At 32.2% G+C, this 22928-nt stretch overlaps 4 protein-coding genes and 1 long non-coding RNA gene across 5 annotated transcripts; 2 read left to right on the top strand and 3 right to left on the bottom strand.

Annotated features, from left to right (window-relative positions):
- Positions 1-365: 365 nt before the first annotated feature.
- LOC140988851 (calvin cycle protein CP12-2, chloroplastic-like) lies at positions 366-1043 on the top strand. Its single transcript, XM_073457930.1, has one exon. The coding sequence runs from the start codon at positions 504-506 to the stop codon at positions 903-905; it is 402 nt and encodes a 133-aa protein (XP_073314031.1). The 5' UTR covers positions 366-503; the 3' UTR covers positions 906-1043.
- A 447-nt stretch (positions 1044-1490) lies between these two features.
- LOC140988842 (bZIP transcription factor 53-like) lies at positions 1491-2854 on the bottom strand. The gene is made up of 2 exons (XM_073457924.1): positions 2789-2854; positions 1491-2569 (listed from the first exon to the last, which is right to left on the bottom strand). The coding sequence occupies exon 2, from the start codon at positions 2199-2201 to the stop codon at positions 1791-1793; it is 411 nt and encodes a 136-aa protein (XP_073314025.1). The 5' UTR covers positions 2202-2569; positions 2789-2854; the 3' UTR covers positions 1491-1790.
- A 1998-nt stretch (positions 2855-4852) lies between these two features.
- On the bottom strand, positions 4853-9091 carry LOC140968566 (histidine kinase CKI1-like). Its single transcript, XM_073429613.1, has 7 exons — positions 9038-9091; positions 8702-8941; positions 7898-8581; positions 7424-7811; positions 6754-7331; positions 5424-6605; positions 4853-5126 (listed from the first exon to the last, which is right to left on the bottom strand). Exons 1-7 carry the CDS (start codon positions 9089-9091, stop codon positions 4920-4922), a joined length of 3333 nt encoding a protein of 1110 aa, XP_073285714.1. The 3' UTR covers positions 4853-4919.
- A 9191-nt stretch (positions 9092-18282) lies between these two features.
- On the top strand, positions 18283-19793 carry LOC140988872 (uncharacterized). Its single transcript, XR_012177382.1, has 3 exons — positions 18283-18327; positions 18406-19283; positions 19597-19793. It is a non-coding gene; the product is annotated as an uncharacterized lncRNA (long non-coding RNA).
- Positions 19794-20018: 225 nt separating this feature from the next.
- LOC140988861 (uncharacterized) lies at positions 20019-22565 on the bottom strand. The gene is made up of 7 exons (XM_073457939.1): positions 22351-22565; positions 21893-21964; positions 21433-21500; positions 21231-21339; positions 20586-20660; positions 20402-20497; positions 20019-20207 (listed from the first exon to the last, which is right to left on the bottom strand). The coding sequence occupies exons 1-7, from the start codon at positions 22477-22479 to the stop codon at positions 20187-20189; spliced, it is 570 nt and encodes a 189-aa protein (XP_073314040.1). The 5' UTR covers positions 22480-22565; the 3' UTR covers positions 20019-20186.
- Between the last annotated feature and the right edge of the window lie 363 nt (positions 22566-22928).

A 22928-nucleotide genomic window follows, 5' to 3' on the forward strand; every position in this document is an offset into this window, starting at 1 on the left:
TAGGTCTCCATATGTGGGTATTTGATCTATTTGACGGACAAATTCAATGTAAGGGAAGACCAACGGATTTTACAAGATTTGATCTAGTAAAGTTTGAAATGATATGCGAGTAAAATGAGGGATGACTTTAAGATTGTTTTAGTTGTATCATTGCATTATGTTTTTAAAAGTGTTTTTATTAAAATTTTGATACAAATGTACTAATTTAATAATAAGATACTATTAATATATTTTGTAAGGTCAAACTTGTAAATTCTGGTATGGGCGAAGGTAGTATTGAGTTCAAGTTTAAACGGAAGTGTGACAGGTAGGAAACTTTAAAATGTTAACGATATTTCTATATCTTTTGAATAGCCCATGACTGGCAGAGAGAAGGGATAAGAATTTAGCGTCCGCAAATCAATACACGCCCTACTAGTATATCTTATTGGGCTTCAGAGAAAGAACACATTTTCTGTTCAAGATTCCAGCCATTGTGCGCTTCGTGTCTTAAAATCTTGGCAATGGCAGCCGCTGTAGTTGGAGTCAGCTTCTCAACCCCCAAAGTCTTTGCCCAGATAACGAGCTCGTCAAAAGCCCAGAATTCTGGTAAGTTCTCATTCATAAACACCCCATGGAGGGGGTGCTCCACAAGCTTTGGACATGGCAGGATGGTCTCTCTCCACCCCGTGGCGGTGGTGCCTGATAAGCTGTCAGATAAAGTGGAAGAGAGCATCAAGAACGCGCAGGAAACCTGCTCCGATGACCCGGTTGGTGGGGAGTGCGCAGCGGCGTGGGACGAAGTGGAGGAGCTGAGCGCGGCGGCTAGCCATGCTAGGGACAGGAGTAAGGAGAACTCGGATCCGTTGGAGAATTACTGCAAGGACAATCCGGAGACTGAGGAGTGCCGCACTTACGACAACTGATTTAGGATTATGGATACGATCGTGTACCTTATTCATGTATAATTAATTATATATAGATGGTTTGGGTGAACAGAAATGTTACAGCATCTTATGGTTACAAAAGAACTGGAAATTGGGAATGAAGATTGTTGAAAAATATGCAACACTTGCATTATAATTCCCTTTATTTGCACGCCGGTAAAGCTTTTGCAGATGTTTAAGTTTATTGCTTCCATATAACAGTTTTGATGGTAAAGTTTTCCGGTAGAAGAATGTGGAGCAACTAATAGGGCAAATTAGGATTTGCTATCTAGGGAAAAATCGAAGCATTGCGGAATTCTTCTATAAAATAATAACCTTTTAAAACTCTTTTGGTCACAAGCCGAAATCACCTAAAAGTGAGATATAAATAATATGATCTGATTTAAAAACATAGGGTCAAACGACAAAATCTTACCATGGCGATTTCACATTCTAACTTTTGGCAACGATCACAAACCCAATTCACCCGTAACTAATGATACAGATGACGAACAAATCAAGAGCGATTTCATATTCTAACTTTTGGCAAAGATCACAAACCCAATTCACCCGATACAAATGACGAACATATCAAGATGTTAATGTACTAATTCACAGCAATCAAGAAAACCATATGACATTGCTACAATAGAACCATTTAGGACAAAACATTAGACCATAACTAACCCGAAGGCAAACTAACATAAAACCCAAACAGAGAAATTAAAAACTTAAGACTTCATATAACAATACCACAAACACACATACCACCTAATCATAACAATTCCAACCCGACATAACAAGAAGTACATACGAAACCGGAAGCAAAACACAAGCATAGAATCGTCGGAGCCCTTGAATTCAGTGACTGCTTCCACCATTGTTTTAGTACTGGAACATATCAGCTCGGATGGGTTGAATCGGGCAGGGAAGCTGCCAAGGCTCCAGAAACGTGTCAGGAATATCCTGAATATCGAATGCCAGACCACTAACCTCGGATGCGATGTGAATGACAGAATTGAGCGATCTGAGGCGGTCAGTTAGCTCTGCAACCTGTGCCCTGAGCACGTTATTATCGGAAGCAAAGTTGAGGTAGAGCTGTGAGGCGTCATCGATCATCTGACTAAGTTTCTTGTTCTCCTCTTTCATCAGCCTTTCTTGAGCAAGTAACTCATCCAAGTGTTGCTGCTTCTTCATTCGAGACCTACGGGCAGATTCGCGGTTTGATAACTTACGCTTCCTTTTCCTTTCTTCAAGGCCTGAACCCGAGCTAGTAGGCGGTTGTTTTGAAGCCATTTCTTAAAGACAAACTCAGAATCGATCGGGATTTAAGGTGTATAATTTACAAATTGAACGAGGGTTTATCCTAGATCGAAATGAAGGTTGGACAGCTAAACTATTATTGGCTAAATCGATTAAACCAATTAGACAGTGGAGGAAAAATTCATGAAATTGAATAGAACCAGTAGAGAAACACAACAGAGAATGAGTGGAGAATCCTAATTCGACGTATCAGAACGGCGAGAGTCATAAAAATTCACGGAGAAAAAAGCGCGGAATCATAGAAACAGAGATCCAAACTTCAGCCCCCAAAATCAACGATTACCTAAACGGTACACAAAACCTAGATCTGTATTCAACCGAATTCGAATAATCCAATCAATCTGCAGATGAAAGGAAAAAAATACATGAAGTTTCGCGGTCAACCAACAAATCACCACAACAATCAACAAAAAAATTAAACGAATCAAAACAGATTCACAATCGATCATAAAAATTGACGAATAAATCAAAACAAAATCATATAAAACAATGTAAATTGAATAAAAATAATTACAGAATAAAACAAGACGAAGGAAAAATAAAGGAAAAGGACAGCGTACCCTAGAAGTTCCAAAGTTGGCGAAAAAGAGTTTTGCTGGTGCGGGGGAGGTGATTTATAGGGGATTAAATCTCGAATTTAATTGACACAAATTTATAATATTCTCTTCCTTTTTAACTCCAAAAAAAAATTTAACATTTAAAAAAATTTAAATTTTGTATTCTTTTAATTATTTTTCTATAATAGATCGTGATTATAAGATATCCATATCGATTTAGGATCGAATCTCATATATGTGAATAAAAATGAGTAGATTTTTCATGAGATAAAATCACAAATTTATATTTATAAAATAAATTGATCTCATCTATATTCAAAATCAAAACTATTTCCGTCCTATTAAAATAGAGTAAGTATCTCGTGAGACGGGTCAATCATACCGATATTCACAATAAAAAGTAATAATTTTTCATAAATAACTCAAATAAAATATTCATCTCACAAAATACGATCTATAAAATCGTATTCCTTAAATTTTTACCATCAAAATATAAGATACCCAATGTTTGCAAGTCGATGGGTTGGTGGAACATATGGTGGCAGACGAGTAGGTTGGTATGGGGGCGTGAAAATAGAGGAATACAGCTAAGCAAATAAAGAATCAATTTTGAGGTAATAGGAGTGAGACAAAAACTTGTGTGAGACGGTCTCACGGGTCGTATTTGTGAGACGGATCTCTTATTTGGGGCATCCATGAAAAAGTATTACTTTTTATGCTAAGAGTATTACTTTTTATTGTGAATATGGGTAGGGTTGACCCGTCTCACAGACTAAGATCCGTGAGACGGTCTCACATGAGATCCATTCTAGGAGTAAATTCCAAAGTTAGTTGGTGTTTGTTGATTATTTTAATTAAGTTTCTCCGAAATTACATGAATTGATTGAAATAATATTAGTAATAAAACTAGGAAAATGATAGCATTACTCAAGAAATTGCGAGTGGAGTAAAACGATCCGTCTTTATTTTTTTTATTAGGAAGGTTCTCCATGAATGAGAAAACTCTATATATATCATATACCTCTTGACAAAGATGAAATAATAAATAAAAGGATGTGCACAAGTGAACAGAGATTTGAGTTAGAAGAATGAAAGATTGATCTCCAAAATATACCCAAAAGACGTAAGCAAGTTGATAAAGCTTGAGATTATATGGGATGACACACTTCGACATCACACGATCGATTCTTATGTGGGAGCATATTCATCATCGAATATTTTTTTTTTTTTTGTACTTTTTCAGAAATTGATTTTTTTTCAAATTTTTTAAATATAACATATTTTTTAGGAATTGTTGTGTTTTTGGATATATGGCTTTTGCAACAGTTAGATTAGTAAGTCTCTTATACAAACACATTTACAATCTATATGCAAAATTGATCGATTCGATCCATATATGTTGTGAAAAGTGTTGCTTTTGAAATAAAAAGTAATATTTTTCACTCAAATTAATAAAATATTATAAAATTAATATGTTTTCCTCAAATCAACATATATCATAATATTTTTTCATTATATAATTAACTAACAAAAAAATGCTACTTTTGAAGTAAAAAATAAGACTTTGGACATAATGAATAATAATTTTTATGAGTCGAATCAAGTTGGATATCCGTCTCACAAAGTAATTGATCTGTGAGACAATTTCACATGAGTTTTTTTATTTAAATAAATTATTTAATATATAGTTACAATGAAATCATGGACTTAGTTGAGATAAGTACACTTGTATGTCTAAAGTTGAATTCAAATATCATCTAACAGTCAATTAAAAATAATAGTTCTTTTACAACCTTTTAATTTGAAATCACAAATATAAATCCCTAAAAATGGCACGGGGTTTTGAGATACTGTTGATTTTATATTGGGAATTTCGTGGTTTTTCTTATTTTTCAGACTGGTCGCAGATGGACTCGAATTTCATTCCTCAAATGAAATTAATCGATCCAAACCGCTAATCAAGACAAATTGAGTTCCAATCTTTGTATATTTCATCCGTCGTAGATTTGTCCAAGTTTATTGTGCTATATATATGGAATGCACAATTACTCTTACAGGTATCTGGAATTATGTACATTTAAATGATGTATCTTGAAGCCAAAAAACGAAGAAAAACTCATCTTCAAAGTGTGGTTTAAAAGATAAACTTTGATACAGCTTTCATAAGATTTTCCTTGTTGAGTGGCTTGGTTAAAAGATCATCTACTCCAGCCTCGATCATCATATCTATCTCTTCTCCTCGAACGTGGGCTGTTAAGGCAACAATGGGGATGTGAACGCCGTAAAATCCCTCCTCTTGTCTCATTCTCCTGGTTGCTTCAATCCCATTCATTACGGGCATCTGTTAAGGGGGAAAAAACATCAAAATTCTAAACAAAATACAAGTAATATTTTCAAATTCAAGAATGGGAAAACTGCTTCTTCTTCTTTTTTTTTTTTTTCGTTTTCTTGAGTCTTAGTTCTAGACTATTCATTTTTTTTGACAAGTATGGTCGTGAGTGATTGTATGTCATTGGACATGTGGATCCTATGTTTGAACCATGTCAGTGACATTAGGGTCAAGTGAAAAAAAGAAGTAAAAGTTGAGGGCTAGAGAAGCAACTATCCCTAAAGAATTAACAAGTTCTAAACTCTTTACCTCGCAATCCATTAGTATACAATCAAAAGGTTTCAGATTCATAGAAGCTCTGGTATTTGTTTCATCCTTTAGACTTTTGCAAACAAGCTCCAAAGCTTCTTCTCCATTTCTACATGAAGAAGTCACTGCACCAAGCTGTAAAGCCACAGATGTAGCTATCCTAAGTCCCACAGGGTCATCGTCTGCCACCAAGATTTTCTTCCCAGTCAGAGGTTTAACTTTGCCTGTCTTTTGCTCTTTGATTTCCTCGACCTTTCGAAAGACATCATCTTCAGATGACTGTTCTTTCACATCCTTCTTGGTAATGTTGATAGTGCTCCCAGATGGGCTAGCCACTCTGAGAGGATCGATATTTTCAACATCGTGAGATGTTTCTCCTTTTCTAGGAAGCGGCATGCCACGAAGCTCTGGTAGAAGACTGATAGTTTGATACAAACGGGATCCATGGAAAGGCTTGGACATTACTATATCAGATTGAGGCAGAGCGTGCTCGCCAAGGCCCCGGAAATTAGAGCTTTCCGAACCCGGTTTGTCAAGCCAAACAACCCTGCTACAACAGCCATTGTTTAAGTCCCTTCTGAATTCAGCTATGGCTCTGCTGATCTCTCGAAAAGGCCCTGCACCAGTATCGATCACTATCAAAATGAAGCTAACCAAACTACCCATCGTACAAGGATTACTGTGGAAGAGTAAATCATTGTCTGTGCCATCCAAAGCACTAAGTGGCACTTCCTTTAATGATCTTGTACTGGACGCATGAGATGTGTGGGCATCGCTTCTTGAATTTACGTCAGATTTAGCGGAAGAGCTGTATTGCGAGAGTCCGAGCTTTCGCTTGATTTTCTTTAGAGTTGGAGAAAGTTGGTGATATTGCTTCACGGTATGCACCTTTATGCCTTGTCTCTCCATGTAATTCTGCAAAATGACACTTCTTTTAGCACTCTGGAGCAAGAGTATGACTTGGGATGCTTCGGATTTCGGGCTTTGTGTCCGGTTGATAGATCCGGAATGTCGAAAAGAACCACTTGAGATGTGACCACCATGAGCCTCAACATCTACGTCTCTTGCATTGGCTGAAATATCTGTACTGCATATGCTGAAGAATGTGTTAAATCTGAAGCAAGTTCCCTTCTCACCAATTTCTTTATCCATAATTTCTATTTCTCCGCCCATCAAACGAACCTGCATTCGAAAAATGTATAGAGCTTAAAGGATCTATATATTAAAGTAAATAGCTAGTGCCACACAGTAGCAGTAGATCAAATGAAAAGTTGGACTTTTAATATGTAGAGTGATTTCTAATGCGGAGAAATCACAGTAGATAGCCTACCAGGGATTGAACAATGCCGAGTCCTAAACCTGTGCCTTGTGTCCCAGATGATGTCTCTTTGAGTTGAACATAGTTTTCAAATACAGATTTTTGTTGCTCTTTTGGAATCCCTTTTCCTGTGTCATTCACCTCGAATATAAATTCCATGCAATTGGGATCCAGCTGAATACTTTTCACAACTTCTGACTCGCTATATGCTCTATCAACCTGGGAAAACAAGCATGATATGCGTCTCATCAAGCTGTAGCTTTTGTTAGAAGCAAGAATGCCCGTTTCAAGACTCGATTTTCTTGCCCAAGATCGAACCACCACATGCCCTTCTGAAGTAAACTTTACTGCATTACTCAGTAAGTTGCATAAAATCTGCTTTAGTTTCACTCGGTCCCCTCTCACGCGGGAGGATTTCATGATAGAACCATCATAAGGATCCAAGATTATGTCCACCCCTTTCTTCATACCAACAGGATGAAACAAATCAACTACATCTTCTAGTAACCGGTCTATGTCAAACTCTTCCTCCTCAAGTTGCATTTTGCTGGCATCTATTTTAATTGTATCAAGAATCGTGTTCAATATACCTGAACATAACAAATCATTCAACAACAAATGAATAATGATTCACCTGATATATAGTAACAACAACAATATGCGAAATTCAAGAAAAACGAACCTAGAAGATCTTTGTTACAAGCTTCCATCTGAAGTAAATTTGTATGCAACTCTGGTCCTGAAGGATCTAGTTTAGGGACTATGTTATGGGACATTTCAATCAAGCCTGTAATGCCTGCTAAGGAAGCACGGATATCATGGCTTGCCCTCGCAAAAGCTAGACTTTTGTTCATACTCTTCCTTTCGGCCTGTCGAGTTGCTTCCATTTGTTTTATCAATGCTCCACATAGATTCATTTCTCTTCTTGCTGCTATGACTATCAAATACACAAAAGTGCAAATGGTAATCACCATAAAACCGATTAATATCATGAGAAATATAAATGCCGACATGATGTTGTTATGAATGAAGGCTGACAACCGACTATAAGGTAGAGCCAAAACATACACCTGAAAAGTAAACAAGTTTAAGAGTGGAAACTTTTGAACTACAAGATTAGTGAATAACACATGTGATCATAAGAATAAACTCGTACCAGTTGGAGTCCGGCAATTTCAACCGATGAACAACTTATCACGTATTTACTACCCCAAATACTTGTTACAGAGTCTGTTAGCATCCCTTCATCAGAGTGGCATGTTATATTTCCAACTGCACGTCCTACTCGATCGCCATCGGGGCCTAATAAGTTAAACGAGACTCGATTATCAATCAAGATCATTTGAGTGTTTGGAATTCCCTCAGTGAGCATAATCCCATCTTTTGTGGCTAAAATCAAGCTTCCATTGTAAAAGCAAACGCCCGCAGTGAAGAAATCAATAAATGATTTCACCGGATACCCAAAAGTGACGGCTCCTCTTCGATCCAAACCAGCATTGACAAGTAACATTAAATCTTGAGAATCAGCCCAGTCAGTCTCTACTGAGGCATAAACGTTTGAATTATTTGGTGCACTTTGAAACCAGATTTTATTGAATATATCTGATGGAGGAAACATAATGGCTTCACCATATAGTTCCCCCGTGCCATTTGCTGGCTGCGCGTACAAGGTGAAATCTTTTGGGGCATTTTGGGTTGAAGAAAAAGTAGAATTCGAGTACAATGCAAAAGGCTGACCACCTTTCACATAGTAGCCAAAGAATAAGCCATCCAATCCAATGTATGCTACTTCAGAAACGTATGGTACTGTTGATAGAGCTAGAAATAACGTATGAGCCACCTGCATTACCAAAGTATTCACTTTGTTTTTTCGATAAAACACATGCGGGAGCACACGCATACAGGAAGCAAAAAAACTTACCAACAACTGGAATATTTAACTAGATACATGTATACTGACCTTAGACTGAATATGCGAGGAGGATCGAAGTTCATTTTCATCCAAGGACGAACTCAAGAAGCGTGCTAAATTAATGGCGGATGCATTAATAGGAGAAAATAATGTACTTGTTCTCTCAATCCCAGAAAATAATTCTTGATTGATGTTGTAAACAATCAGATTCACTTGGCTTTCTATCCTTGTAACCCGATTAATCCACAAGGGAATCAACAAGCCAGCTAAAGATAGCAAAACAAACATCTGCATTTAAGCAGATTAATTTAAACCTGTCAGTCTGAATTATATAGAAGAATTTCTACATGTTTGTCCCATGGAAATTCATTTTTAAAGACATACCAGGAAAAAAAGACAAGAAACCGGCCTCAACACTATGCATGAGGTCGGCTTCATTTTATTAATTCTTGATCGCTCAGTCACTATAAACAGATAATTTCCTGCATGTATATTAATTATATAGAATAAGCAGGCATTTAATGTGAATATATTTCATCAAGAATGATTATACTTAAAGATTAGTATTTATAACATAAGTATTTCAAAGGCACAAAACAAATTAATTTTCATTCTATAGATTCACAATAAAATCTCTTAATGGTTTTGGCTTCCTAAAATCCATATAAATTTTAAAGGATCAGAGCATTCTTATTGAGAAATTAGTTTACATTTGTAAAAGATATTCAATATTATTACTCATGATCTGCTCACAATAAAAAAAAGTAAGGCAAAAGTTCCATACCAAAGCAAATCATATCACTTATTTATTTTCATGATTATTTTGAACAATATGGAAGCGACGCTTCACGTATGATTTGCTTTGGTATGGAACCTTTGCCTCACTTTTTTTTTATTATTTTTCAAAATCTATCTTCGTGTTTAACGAATGAAAAAAAACTAATTGACAACCAAAAGTGGCAATGGCTGTGAGGCTATGTTCTCCGAACATTCGTGCGCAAGTATATATCTATTATATATATAAATATGTGACTTTATATGTGAATTTACCTTTATCTCCTTATTAATTACTTTTTTTACATTAATTGTTTACTTTAAATGTGTCTTTTCTTTTTCCTTATTCATATTTTAAATATGTGTGATTATTAGTATTTGATTTTTTATGTCTACTCACATTATAATATGTTATTTTTATCCAATGATATCTTTTCATTATGTAAATTAGTATTTGGTTTTTTTATGTCTACCCACATTATAATATGTTATTTTTAATCCAATAATTTAGATTTTTTATTTATCTTTTCATTATGTAAATTAAATTAATTAAAGTTTAGAAATAACTCATTATCGAATTGTGAATTTTCTTTGGTGTCTTATTAATTTTTTTCATATCCTCATGTGACAGTTTTCTAGAATTTATGTGTTTAAATTAAAATTTTTTTGCAACCGAAATTTTTTTGCGTTTTATATTTAAAAATTGTTTAAATAAAACACGGTAAAAGATTGTTGTGATTTGAGCCGTCAATTTGGGTTGAGTCTTTCGGTTTGGACTGTACCGCCAAACAATTTAAGTGAGTTTGTTTGAAATTTTGTCGACTCATTTAAAGGTGAGCCTAAATGAGCTCGCACGTGTTTATATTAAATATCTATATATCTAATATTATCGATTTTCAATAATGAATTCTTGATATAAAATAAAAAATATCAGTTTGATTTCAAAATTGTGATGTTGCTATGTTGGGTGCAATAATTGTCCCTGCTTGGTAGAGCGATCGAACCGTGGTGCTTGAGCTGCTTTGCGGTTTAAAATATTTGAGTTGCACCATTACCACTAGCTATAGTTTTTGGTAAAGCGACAAGCGCTCGGTCCTACAATTGATATCAGAGTCAAGGTCACGGGTTCGATTCTCATTGATTGCAAGGAGTGCAATTATTGGGAGGGAGATTGTTGGGTGCAATAATTGTCCCTGCTTGGTAGAGCGATCGAACCGTGGTGCTTGAGCTGCTGTGCGGTTTAAAAGATTTGAGTTGCACCATTACCACTAGCTATAGCTTTTGTTAAAGCGGCAAGAGCTCGGTCCTACATACTATCTTGTCCAAAAATTATGGGTTGATGAGGCAGTCACTCAAAATTGAGTGTCAAAGTTGACATTTGAGTTGTATTTTTGGATCCCTGACAATATGTTCGTCAACATATTATTTTTAAGTTAGTTTTATCAGTATCGTGAGGGGTAAATATGTTTATTACAATATATAAATATTATCATCTATTTAAATTAATATTCACTTTCATGTTTGACATATTATGGGTCTTGGTAGAAATAATAAATTCAAACAAACGAATACACAAAAGTTTAGGGCGAAACCAGAATTATATGGTAGCTAAAATTAATATTTAGTTAATTTATCGATGTTAAGATATATAACAAATCTTATATTTTAATATATAAAATTTCAACCTTATAAATGAAATAAATCAAACATATATGAAATATACAAAATTTTATTACATATACAATCAAGTAATTTATTATAATTGTATTTTATTCTACAAAAATTCTTTTCAAACTCAATGATTGTGGATTTAACATCTATTAAATCAGTAAACTAAATAGCGTGTCAATTAAACTAATTGAGTAATCACATATTCTTAAATTTCCTAATTAATTTTTTTATCTTAATAATTTTTTTCATTTAATATTTTAAATTATAAGACATCATTACTATAACTAAAGACACATTTTTTTAAATGTTCATAAGGACTCAATTACTAACTCATATGGAAAAATATTTATCGACATACTATATTGAAAACATTCTAATTAATTCAGCGCATTTGCTGGAAATTTTCTACTTAATTAAGAAAAATTCATTTATAATAATCATATTTAATCTTTTTGGGCTAATACCATTTATTTTATAAGATATTCATCGTAATTTTTTATTTGTATGTTAATATTTAAATCTGAATTATGATTATATTGTTTTTTTAAAAGTTCTTAAATAATGATTTAATACATTTATTCGACACTTCAATATTAACATATTAAAATATATTAATTTCATATTGTATGTGTGCAACACTTCTAATCATGATTATAAAAATTCAATAAAAATTCTAAAATGAATTAGGTAGAACATAAAAAATTACACAATTAATCAAAAGACATAAAATAAAAACTAAATAATTGTCTATTACCTATAAACTACTAATACCGACTTCTAAATATTGAAGTCGATGAGAGTGGAGACCACTATGTACTAAAAAAATAAAAAATTAATGCTTGAATGAGTCACACTGCAAAGTTAGTGAAGTAAAAACGAAAGACAAAGTGAGTTAATAAAAATATTATAATGGGCTAATTTGAATGAGACTCATACATAAAAGTATTTCACTTGGTCTCATCTTATGTTTTATCACTGTACAAAGCGAAAGTTTATGCACTGTAGTGTTCTACATTTTCTTAATTTTTCTCTTGATTTCAAATTTAATTTCATCATCTATTGGTCTTTAAAGATATATTATAATTTTTTACTAAACATCTAATCTTATATGTGATCAATTAACCAAATAATTATTATACTTTGTATACAATAATAAATAGATTAATATATTTGAAGATAGAAAAAGTAATATATTGAGAAGAATAAAAAAAGAATGTTAGAATTAATAATATAATTATCTAATGTCAATATTAAATTTAACATCCTACATTCGAAAATGTGTTTATTGAGGTAAAGACTATGATGATAAACTAAAAATAATAATTTATTATCATTGTAACGTAATAATAATGTGATCGTTATTCAGAATCAGAAAATGATGTACTTTGATTTTTGTATTAAATTGTATAAACAATCTTTCAATATTTTTAGTGGATAAACACGTTAAATCTATTAAAATTAAATAGTAAACTTTAATGATGAATATGAATGTATCAATTCAACTTTCAATTTGGATTTCGGGATTTTGTCAACAATATATAATAATAATTGATCATGTTATCTAGAGTAATTAAAATGTTGTGCTTGAGCTGTTGTACTATTTAAAATATTCGATTTGCATTGTTACCATAATCTATAGGTTTTGATAAAATAGTAAACACTTGAGCTTACAATTGGTATCAGAGTCAAGATCGCGACTTTGATTTTCATTGATTGCAATTGATGCAATTATTATGAGATAGATTGTTTGGTACAATAATTGTCCACGGTGGGTAGGCACTTGAGCTGTTATATGATTTAAAAATTTGACTTGCATAGTTACCATCAGTTATAGCTTTTGGTAAAGCGACAAACGCTCGATCCTATATTATTCGATTGTAAAGCTAGAAGAAACATGTTGCAACTACTTTTAGTTTTGAATTGATCCCTTACATGTTACTCGGTTTTTAAATATAGAAGCATTCTAGAGTTTTCAAATATTATTATATATTGAATTATAATTTATTCCTTTGAAATTGGATAAATATACAATAAAACTCATGTAAATATTATTAACTAAAACATTTAAATGAAATATTGGATTTGTCGAAAATCAAAATAAGAAATAAACAAATTTTTATCATTGAGTGAGAAATAAATATTTAAATAAAGTTATAATTACCACAGTGAAATAGTGCACCTACATGCATTTATTACTTTATTTTGCAACTAAAATGTCAAAAAAAGTTTCCATATATTATTTTTTTATCATATTTAAAATAATTATGAATCTTAATTTTTATTATTTTGAGTTGGCATTTGTTATGAAAAATCATTGTGAATAAATTGAATTTGAAAATTCTTATATCTATATATATCACATATTAATATATCAACCTAAGTCCAGATAATAAAAAAACTACAAAATGAACTTATTCATCTTCAATATACACAAATTATATAGTAAAGATATATGACAATTAAGACAATGTAGTAGAATATATGTTCACATATAACAAAATATATAGACAAGAAAAACAATAGATAAAAATATTTTTCTAGATATAAATATTTTTTTATAACTTTTTACAGTGAGTCGGAGAAGATAAAAGAGAAAAAATATTAACTCTTTTAGGTTACACAAAAAATAGAAATAGAAGAAGTGTTTGTCATACAATGAATTCAGTTTTCAAATTAAATGTACACTATAAAGTTATATTTATCGTTCAAATTTTATAAATGCAATGAATTTTTCTCAAGATAAGGGTACACAAATGTTCCCGTTAAGATATTTAAACAATTAGAAAAATTAAATATATTATTTTTCTGGAGCTAATACCAATATGACATTAGTAATTTGATTGTGCTAATTATACTTATGAGTTAATATGAAATATTAAATCAATCTATCAGTACTTTTTATATGATGATAGATTGTTATAATAATTAGGGGTGAGCATTCGGTCGGTTCTGTTACCGACCGAACCAAATTAGTCATAACCGGATCGAACCGAAATATTTAGCAATAATCGAACCGATCAAATTAATTTTCATAACCGATGAAAACTGAACAAAATTAAAATCGGTTAATTTGGTTGGTGACCGAATTAACCGATTAGTTTTTAAAAAAAATTCTGATTTAACTTTAATTATATATGTAATTTTTTTGAACACTACAGTCTACACAAATGTATAAAAATATAAAATCATATACATCACAAATTTTTCTTTAGAATTAAGGCTGATTTTAAAATTAAAATTAAAAAATATATTAAAATTGATAAATAATAAAAATTTATTAAATAATAGTATTTATTATATCAGTTAATTCGGTTAGCCAATTTCAAAATTTTGAAAACCGTAGCCGAACCATTTTGAAAACCGTAGCCGAACCATTTTGAAAACCATAGCCGAACCAAATTAACCGATATAACCGAATTTTTTTAATTTGAAAATCGAATTTCGGAAATAACCGAACCAAATTTTCGAATTGACTCGGAAATTTTTCTCACCCCTAATAATAATGTGTAGTTTATATGTTATCAAGTATAAGTGTCTAATAAATTAAAGGTGACTAGGAAAGTAAAAACATCCGGTAGAAATTGTTGTTAATTTACATGAAAGAGAATAATAATCAAACAACGTTGTAAATAAAAAATTGCATATCATTGATTGTCAAAAAAGATTGTAATAATTGAATATTATAAAAAAAATATATGTATTAAAAATATATGTATTATTGAGAGAATATGACAAATAACAAAAGAAAACAATATGATAAAATAGATATGAGAAAAATTTTAGTAGTCCAAATCTTTTTTTAAAATTAAAAAAATATGATTTTTTTTTCCAAATTAGTTACATATACTCATTAACACGAATTGTCAAAATTTACAATATTATTATCATTATCTTTTGTTGAGTTAACTAATTTTATTTCAAATTCTAATTACTTCAACATATGTTTTCCACGTGCAACGCACGTGCATTATTTCTAGTATACATATATATGATGAAAATCTAAAAATATTATATCTAATGATTGATAAAAGGAAATAACCCGATTGTTTATGATTTCCTTCTAAAAGAAAATAGTTCAAACCAAGAATTCTAACAACTTTCAAATGTCTGAAGCACGAGTGAATGTTTCTTAACCCGCAAGAATAATCAAAAAGAAAGATTTTACATGCTTACTAACATTGAAAAACTTCTACAAGTTTCAAGAGAATCAAGCTAGAACTCTCTTCCACCCAGAAAAAAAACCCTAGCATTCAAAACACAAAAACTTGAATTAAGAAGAAACGAGATTCAGCCCAAGGATCAGGCCATTTGCAAGATTCATTCTACAGTCCTAAAACCTATAAAACCCTAATGTTTTAAGACAATGAAGAAGGGTTTTGATCACCCAAATATATGTTCAAAAAGTCAGTTTAGCGTAGACAGAAATCAAACACGATGGTGAAAACCTGCGAGTACTTGTATTTTCTTGAAGAAATCCTTGAATTAAGAAGAAACGAGATTCAGCCCAAGGATCAGGCCATTTGCAAGATTCATTCTACAGTCCTAAAACCTATAAAACCCTAATGTTTTAAGACAATGAAGAAGGGTTTTGATCCCCCAAATATATTTCAAAAAGTCAGTTTAGCGTAGACAGAAATCAAACACGATGGTGAAACTAAACCTGCGAGTACTTGTATTTTCTTGAAGAAATCCTCGTACCTTATGTTTTTCTGGGCTTCAATACGAGGCATCCCCCCACACGACGATCCTTTTGAGTGTTGCATGTAATAATAAAATAATAATATAATATATTTATGAGCACAAGAAAGAATTGGACCTAATCAAAGAAGAGGGAGTAAATGAAATAAAAATCTGTGATTTATAATTTACCATAATTGCTATGTGTTCACATGGTATTAAACCATTTAACTTCAAAACCAATTAAGACAGGTTTAATGAATACAAGTTTAATTATATCAAGTTAGGGTTTTGTAAGAAATTGGTGTAAATGCTTAGCATATCTAGAAATAAGGGAATCCGTTTATTAATTATGAGATTTAATTCCTTAATCATTTTTTATGTAGAAACATATAATGGCTATTTTAGTAATCAATTTATCTTTCCAATATTTCTTATATATATCTATATAGAAATAAGAAAAAGTTCAATTTTGTCATGTTTGTTTGTCAATTTACAATTTTGGTCAGTCATATTATCAAAATACGATCTTACTCATGTATCTTTCAAATTTTTACAATTTTAGTCATTTTCATCAAAAGCAATATAATGATGTTGTCATTGTACAACGTCAGTGTCACATGCATTGATATCATTGCGAATAAATGACCAAAATTGCCACAAAAAAAAAAACAAAACAAAACAAATATAATAGATTAAAATTTGAAATTTGAGATGCAAAGTAGCAAAGATACACATATACTGGGTCAAAATTATAATTTGTTTTTATATTTAGAAATATGTAAACGTCATAAACAAAGTTTAACTTATCAATTACGTCATACACAGGTAAATAAATACACTCTTATATCTTTCAAACTTTTTTTTATAGTTTTGGTCCTTTTCTCGAAAGAAACGTTGTCACGTCGAAAAAATACCAACATTGCCAAAAATTATTAGACTAATAATGTAATTTGACAATGTAGAGAACCAAAATAACAATTGAAATAATATACTAATCAAATTATAATTTTCTCTCTTTAGGAATATGTAAACATCATAAACAAAGTTTATCTTTTCAACGTTGCACACGTGTATATAAATACACGCTGACGTGCATGCACACACGTGCAGTATTCATTCAACTTATCTATCCTCAACAAGACCAGATATAATGTTTTCAGCAAGTTTGTTTTCAAGATTTATGCAAACTCCAAATAAAATTCATTTCGGAATGGTTAAAGGGGTCTTGAGATACATAAAAACTAAGGGACTACTGATTTTGGGCTTTGGTTTAGTAAACTTGAAAGTGGAAACCTTCCAGGTTTTTCAGATAGCCATTGGGCTTGGAGTTTGGATGACTCAAAGAGCGCATCAGGTTACTGTTTTTCTTTTGGAAGTGGAGTTATTTCACAAAACTCAAAGAAACAAGAGGTCTCAATCTTTTGCAGAAGCTGAGTATATCTCAGCTGAAAATGCAGCAAATCAAACTCTCTGGCTTAGAAAATCTAACAGATCTTTGCCACCCTCAAGAGCAAGCAACAACAATCTGGGTTGATAATAAATTAGTAATATCCATTGCAAAAAATCCCGTGCAATGTGGAAGAACCAAGCATATAAATGTCAAATATCATGCAATTAGAGAAGCTGAGAAGATTGGAGAAATAAAGCTTACATATTCGTTCAGAGAATCAAGTTGCGGACATTCTCACAAAAGTACTTCCCGGAGCTAAAGTTCAGCTGCTACGATCAATGCTTGGAATAATATAAAGGAGGAGTGTTAATTGTTGGCATCCTTTAAGGAAATCAAGTATTGATTATTTTTTCTATTTTAAAATAAATTGTATATCGTTGCTGCAATATTTATGGAATAAAATTTTTTTTTGGTTTTAATTAGAATATTTGGTGGATTTTTTAGTGGAGTTGATTATGATTATGATTGTATCTGAGATGAATAAAATATCAAGCCAAACTAACTTCTTTTCTAAATATTATCAATTTGGCTGTGTGATATGAAGATAAACTTGTCGTTGGTCTCAACTATTGCAGGTATGATACCATTGTGAATATATATATAATGAAGGATGTATTCTGTCGCTCGTACTATCATGTGACCCTCCCATTCCTTGTCCGAATATTACGTCCTTTGTCACAAAGTGAGATATATGTTCCAAGCTCTTGTGCGGTATTGTTGTTATTTTAGCATTGGTCTTTCATGCGAAATAAAACTGACTATATATTTCACCGGATGATTATTATATAACAGTATATGTGTACATGGCTGGCTTTGCCCTGTGATAACAGAATGATTTATAAGCTGAAAATTTACTTCTGTATGACACATTATATATCGCTGCAGTAACCTCTCTAATTATCATAAAGTTATCCCAGAGCTGTTCAAAGGAGAGGCTGTGGGACAGTATCTGATATGGCATATACTTTTTTCAGAACTCGATGTTTTGATCATCTTACCTATTAAAAGTGAATACTATGAGGGGAAAACATGTCCGATCTTACCTGCTGTTTTTTCTACTTTCTTACGCCAAGTTTGCTTGGCGGTGATTTTGGCCCAGGTCAGTTTTTGGAACTTTAAATGAAGTATCTCTGAAATGTCCTATTTCTTCATTAATGGTTCCACTTAATTATTCCAGATAGGAGCTGATGTGCCAGCAGAAAGTTTTGAGTTGTCTCCTATCGACCAAATTTTTGTTCGAATGGGTGTTAAAGATCATATTATGGCTGGCCACAGCACATTCCTTACAGAGCTTTTGGAAACTGCTTCTATGCTACGTTAGCATGATATTGAATGTCCTCGTGGTTTTGGTTCTTCTCGATTATCCTTTGAAATCATGAGTTGTGTTTACGATATTCCTTTAACATCCCACTAAATGTACATGGGTGACTAATGGGCTTCGAGTTATACCATACGAATGTAGATTCCATAGTAACATATATTCCGATCATTTCAAATTTAAGAACTTAGCTAATTGCATCTGAGTTTGGTTTTGTTGCAAGGTCTGTTTTTTCTTATAGTTCTTTGTAGCACCTTAGATTTGTTTAATATTTAGCTCATTTACATTGCGTTTGTCATGTTCTACACCTGTAGATATTTAATAAAACAGTCTTCTGCTATTCAAAGTTCACTTGTGGCATTGGATGAGCTGGGACGAGGGACATCAACATCAGATGGCAGAGCCATTGCGAGCGTGCTACTTCACTATAATTTAATTGTTTTTTTTCACGTTTTCATTTCCATTTAGTATTTGTCAGATCAGATATTATTTAGTAGACATCTTGATTATGGTCGAGACAATCAATCTATAAGAGCATACATGTTACTTTTCATCTTTGGTCCATTCTACTACCATTTAACTTCCTGGATTTTTAACGTCTGCACAGGTCTCCCTCTGTCATATGGCATGCCAAGATGCGAAAGAAATCACGGGTTTAGAGGAAGTTATCTTCCTCTACAAATTGAGGAATGGCATGTGCCCTAGAAGTTAAGGTGTGAATGTTGCTCGATTGGCCGGTAAGTTAATCCTGAACGGCATTTGAAATACGTGAAGAACTCTGTGTCCTAACAAATAAGAAAACCGGAAACTTTCAAACCAGGAAAGTTTAGGTTCAAGCGTTTGAACTTCTTTCCAAGAATTTTCATTTTCTACCCAATTATTTACCATATGAGAATATTCCTGCATGATCTTTAATTCTACCTTTCCTATGACTGATGTACTTTTTATTAATTTGATCCCAAGATAGTAACTTGTTTTCTGCTGCTTTTCAGTTATCCTATATTTTTTCTTCCTGGATATTGTTGTTTCATTATTAGCACCATTTCCCAGGACTTCCTGATGCGGTACTGCAAAGGGCAGCAAAAATGTCTATGAAGTTGGAAGTAGGAAGTCATGGCAAAAGTTCGGGAGCCCAACTCCCCCATTCAAAGTTGAGAAGATGATGTATCATTGGTCATCCAAAACTTCTTGAAAGTTGCAGCTAACAAAGACTGCGAGTCTTTCTCTGAAACAGTTGTCGTCAACTCTTTGATCAACCTGCAGAATTGAGGAAGGTTGCTTCTAGAACAATACTAGAAACCATGTACAACACTGCAGAGATTAGCTTTGCTTCATGATTCCATCTTTCCTCGTGTAAGAAATCACGCCTTCCTAACATTCTTCCTTTCAGTTCTGTAATTGAGTGGGGTTGCAAAATTTTCTGTTCGTTCTGAGATTGAACTTAATTTGCATCACATATTTATGTATAGCTATTGCAAACAAAATCTCTCTTCCTTTCAATTGAACGTAAAAATTTATACATTCTTGTTTGTTCTTCAACAATAATTATTACGAGTACAAGATGTAAAACCAAAGACACAAGTTGATCAACGTTGTAAAATGTGTTGCGCTACTCTTTTCTTGATCGTCTTCATTCCCCCTTACATGCCCATTTCCGGATTCTGAAACAAGCAGCACAAATTCAACTCTTGGATTCTAATTAAACAGAAGATACTGGTGCCACGTTGTTAATTTTACAATCAATATTAGGTTTGCTGTTCGATGATTGCCAATGTAATTTGTCCATCTAACATGTGGTTCATGAAATTTCACAAGCAAATTGTTAATACTTTTTACAGAATTCCGGAAGAATTACCTGGATATGATGCCTCACAGTATCTAGCAATGCCGTAAAAATCCGAAGCAGAATGTACATTGGAAAAAGTATGCCACTAATCTTGACTATTAACATCTGCATATGTATTTTAGCCAAAAAAGCTCAATCAGTTTGTGAACATATTCTAGAAATCAATTCAAAGTATAGGAGGACAGGCACTTACAGTAAGAAGTGAAAACGGGTGTCCCCCGACGGAAAGGACAACATATATATGTCTGATCAGAAGCAGAGCGGTGAACTGCAAATATGAGAAGAGGATATGGCAAATAAGGCAGCAAATTAATGAAAAATACAATAATAAAAAAATCTCGAGATATTCTCATTAAGTCGTTTTCATCTGCATCAAAATCAGAGTTCAACACCTTGGGATCAACTGGCGTGATTTGGACATTTTTTTCTCATATGTAATTTGAATTATATGGCAGCTTGTCTTAAACAACTACAGACTGTCACAAGATATAGCATAAGCTAGCAGAGGGAGAACTAAAGAAGGCAGCAAGAGATTGATCTTCATCTCTCCATTAATATCTTCATAGATTCAAAAACTATTTATTTTTTATATATTCACAAAAACACGACTTCGACCCTCGTAGGATTTCTTGAAATTAAGAATTTTAGAATTTCACCAGAAAATCCTGATTCCGCTAATGCCAGCTAGCATCTTTCTCAAGTGAAACCATGAAAATAGTACACATCGCCTTATGCATGAGTTTTCTTACAACACAACTGTCATATTTTAAAACGAATATATGATTTTTTTTAAAATTTGACCTCATAAATTGAGATAAATTATGAAAAATAGACTAACAACTAGAGCCGCTGATCTGCAGTAAGTAGCACTTTTATCAGCTGCATTTTCAAGAATTTCTTCATCATTTTGTTGATCTTCCCCAGTTCTTGAGTCTTCCAAACTAAACCTATATGCAGCACAATATTAAATTATATCCAGATCAATTAAAAATAACAAAAATATGTATATTTAAAGAAAAGAAAAAGACAAAAATGAAAACCTTATTGTCACTGTTGTATCATTTAATTGTGTTTTCTGAGGTGGAGATATATACCCAGATTCAAATTTCTGCAATAAAATATTTCAAAATATATCGATTTTTAATCAAATTACGTCAACTCCGACAGCCCTTTAAATTAAAAACTATGCATGGCGTTGCGTAGCTTAAAATTGTTCTCAAGTTCACACAGATACAGATAAGATAGAAGAAATGTCCCATTCTTTGCAAAATATATAAAAAGAAAGCAGCTTTATTATATATAGTCCAAGAAAGCCAGTTAGCTGGGAAAGAGACATGATATAAAAAAACAATTCCTTTGCCTTGCATGATTGATATGCTTATCTATAATACACTGTTTCGAAATGAAAAAATCCACAATTATTAAAACCATTTCGATCATTACAAAGAAAAATAGAAAAATCCCAGTAATAAAAATCTTGAATCGATGTGATGATCGTACCTCTAAGCAGATTTCACAAGTTGTGTTTCCCTTTTCATTGCACCACCTCTGAATGCAATCTCTGTGTGCAAACTTCAAACAGAGAAGAAAAGAATCAAACAATCTATCAGATATTATTCAATAAAAATCAATAATAATATTAAATTCGAAACTTAATGGATGAAATATAAACAGAGAAATTTTCTCCAAAATACACTACTGCATAAAAAATTAATAATAACATTAAATTTGGAGCTTACTGCCTGATTAAAAACAAAGAAATTTTCTGGGAAACTTTACTGTTAAATGACGATAATCACTAATAACATTAAACATGAAGCTTAATTTATTATTTTTTTTAAAAAAAAAACAGAGAAACTTTCTGGGAAATATACCTTCAAATAAGAATCAATAATAATAACTTTAAATTTGGAGCTTATTGTATGATTAAAAACAAAGAAATTTTATGGGAAATATACCTTAACTGTCCCAGAACAAGCACAAGGAGCCTCCAATCTTTGAAAATCTTCTTCATGGCATATTCTGCATGCAAATATTTCTCCAGAATATGATCTTAAATCAGATATCAACAACGCAGTATCACTCATTCTTTTCAAAATAAATATAAATATTAAATTAAAATGATGTATTTGTCTTTTTCTCTCCCTGACTCTTTGTTTCTTTCCTACTCTCATCAAATTTACGAGTTTTGTGGAATTTATATAAAACAAGCTTGACTGTATTTATATTTTGATCCCTACCCCATAAGATGGCAACCAATAACCGAAGTGGGGGCGGGGCCTAGAAGCTTAGCTCGACGCCAATTATACAAAGATTTTATATATAATAAACTGGATATAAAAAAAAATTAAGAATTATTTAATTGAAAATTTTTATACTTATTCTAATATTTTCAAAATTAATACAAAAGAAGAAAACAAAAAAATTAACCACATTTTATGAAAATAACCGAAATTGAACTGAGTAAATCGAAATAATCGAAACCAAACCATATAAATCAAAATAACAGAATTTTTATAAAATACGAATCAAATTT

This window comes from Primulina huaijiensis, chromosome 1, assembly GCF_012295235.1.
Source record: "Primulina huaijiensis isolate GDHJ02 chromosome 1, ASM1229523v2, whole genome shotgun sequence".
In the NCBI taxonomy this organism is placed as follows: domain Eukaryota; kingdom Viridiplantae; phylum Streptophyta; class Magnoliopsida; order Lamiales; family Gesneriaceae; genus Primulina; species Primulina huaijiensis.

Coding starts and splice junctions, on each gene's coding strand:
- LOC140988851 (XM_073457930.1), top strand. CDS start 504: ATGGCAGCCGCTGTAGTTGGAGTCAGCTTCTCAACCCCCAAAGTCTTT.
- LOC140988861 (XM_073457939.1), bottom strand. CDS start 22,479: ATGAGTGATACTGCGTTGTTGATATCTGATTTAAGATCATATTCTGGA. Junction 20,661..21,230: donor GCAGATCAGCGGCTCTAGTT/GTTAGTCTATTT, acceptor TCATATTTGCAG/TTCACCGCTCTGCTTCTGAT. Junction 20,498..20,585: donor ACCCGTTTTCACTTCTTACT/GTAAGTGCCTGT, acceptor ATACATATGCAG/ATGTTAATAGTCAAGATTAG.
- LOC140968566 (XM_073429613.1), bottom strand. CDS start 9,091: ATGAAGCCGACCTCATGCATAGTGTTGAGGCCGGTTTCTTGTCTTTTT. Junction 7,812..7,897: donor AAATTGCCGGACTCCAACTG/GTACGAGTTTAT, acceptor TTTACTTTTCAG/GTGTATGTTTTGGCTCTACC. Junction 7,332..7,423: donor TTGTAACAAAGATCTTCTAG/GTTCGTTTTTCT, acceptor TGTTATGTTCAG/GTATATTGAACACGATTCTT.
- LOC140988842 (XM_073457924.1), bottom strand. CDS start 2,201: ATGGCTTCAAAACAACCGCCTACTAGCTCGGGTTCAGGCCTTGAAGAA.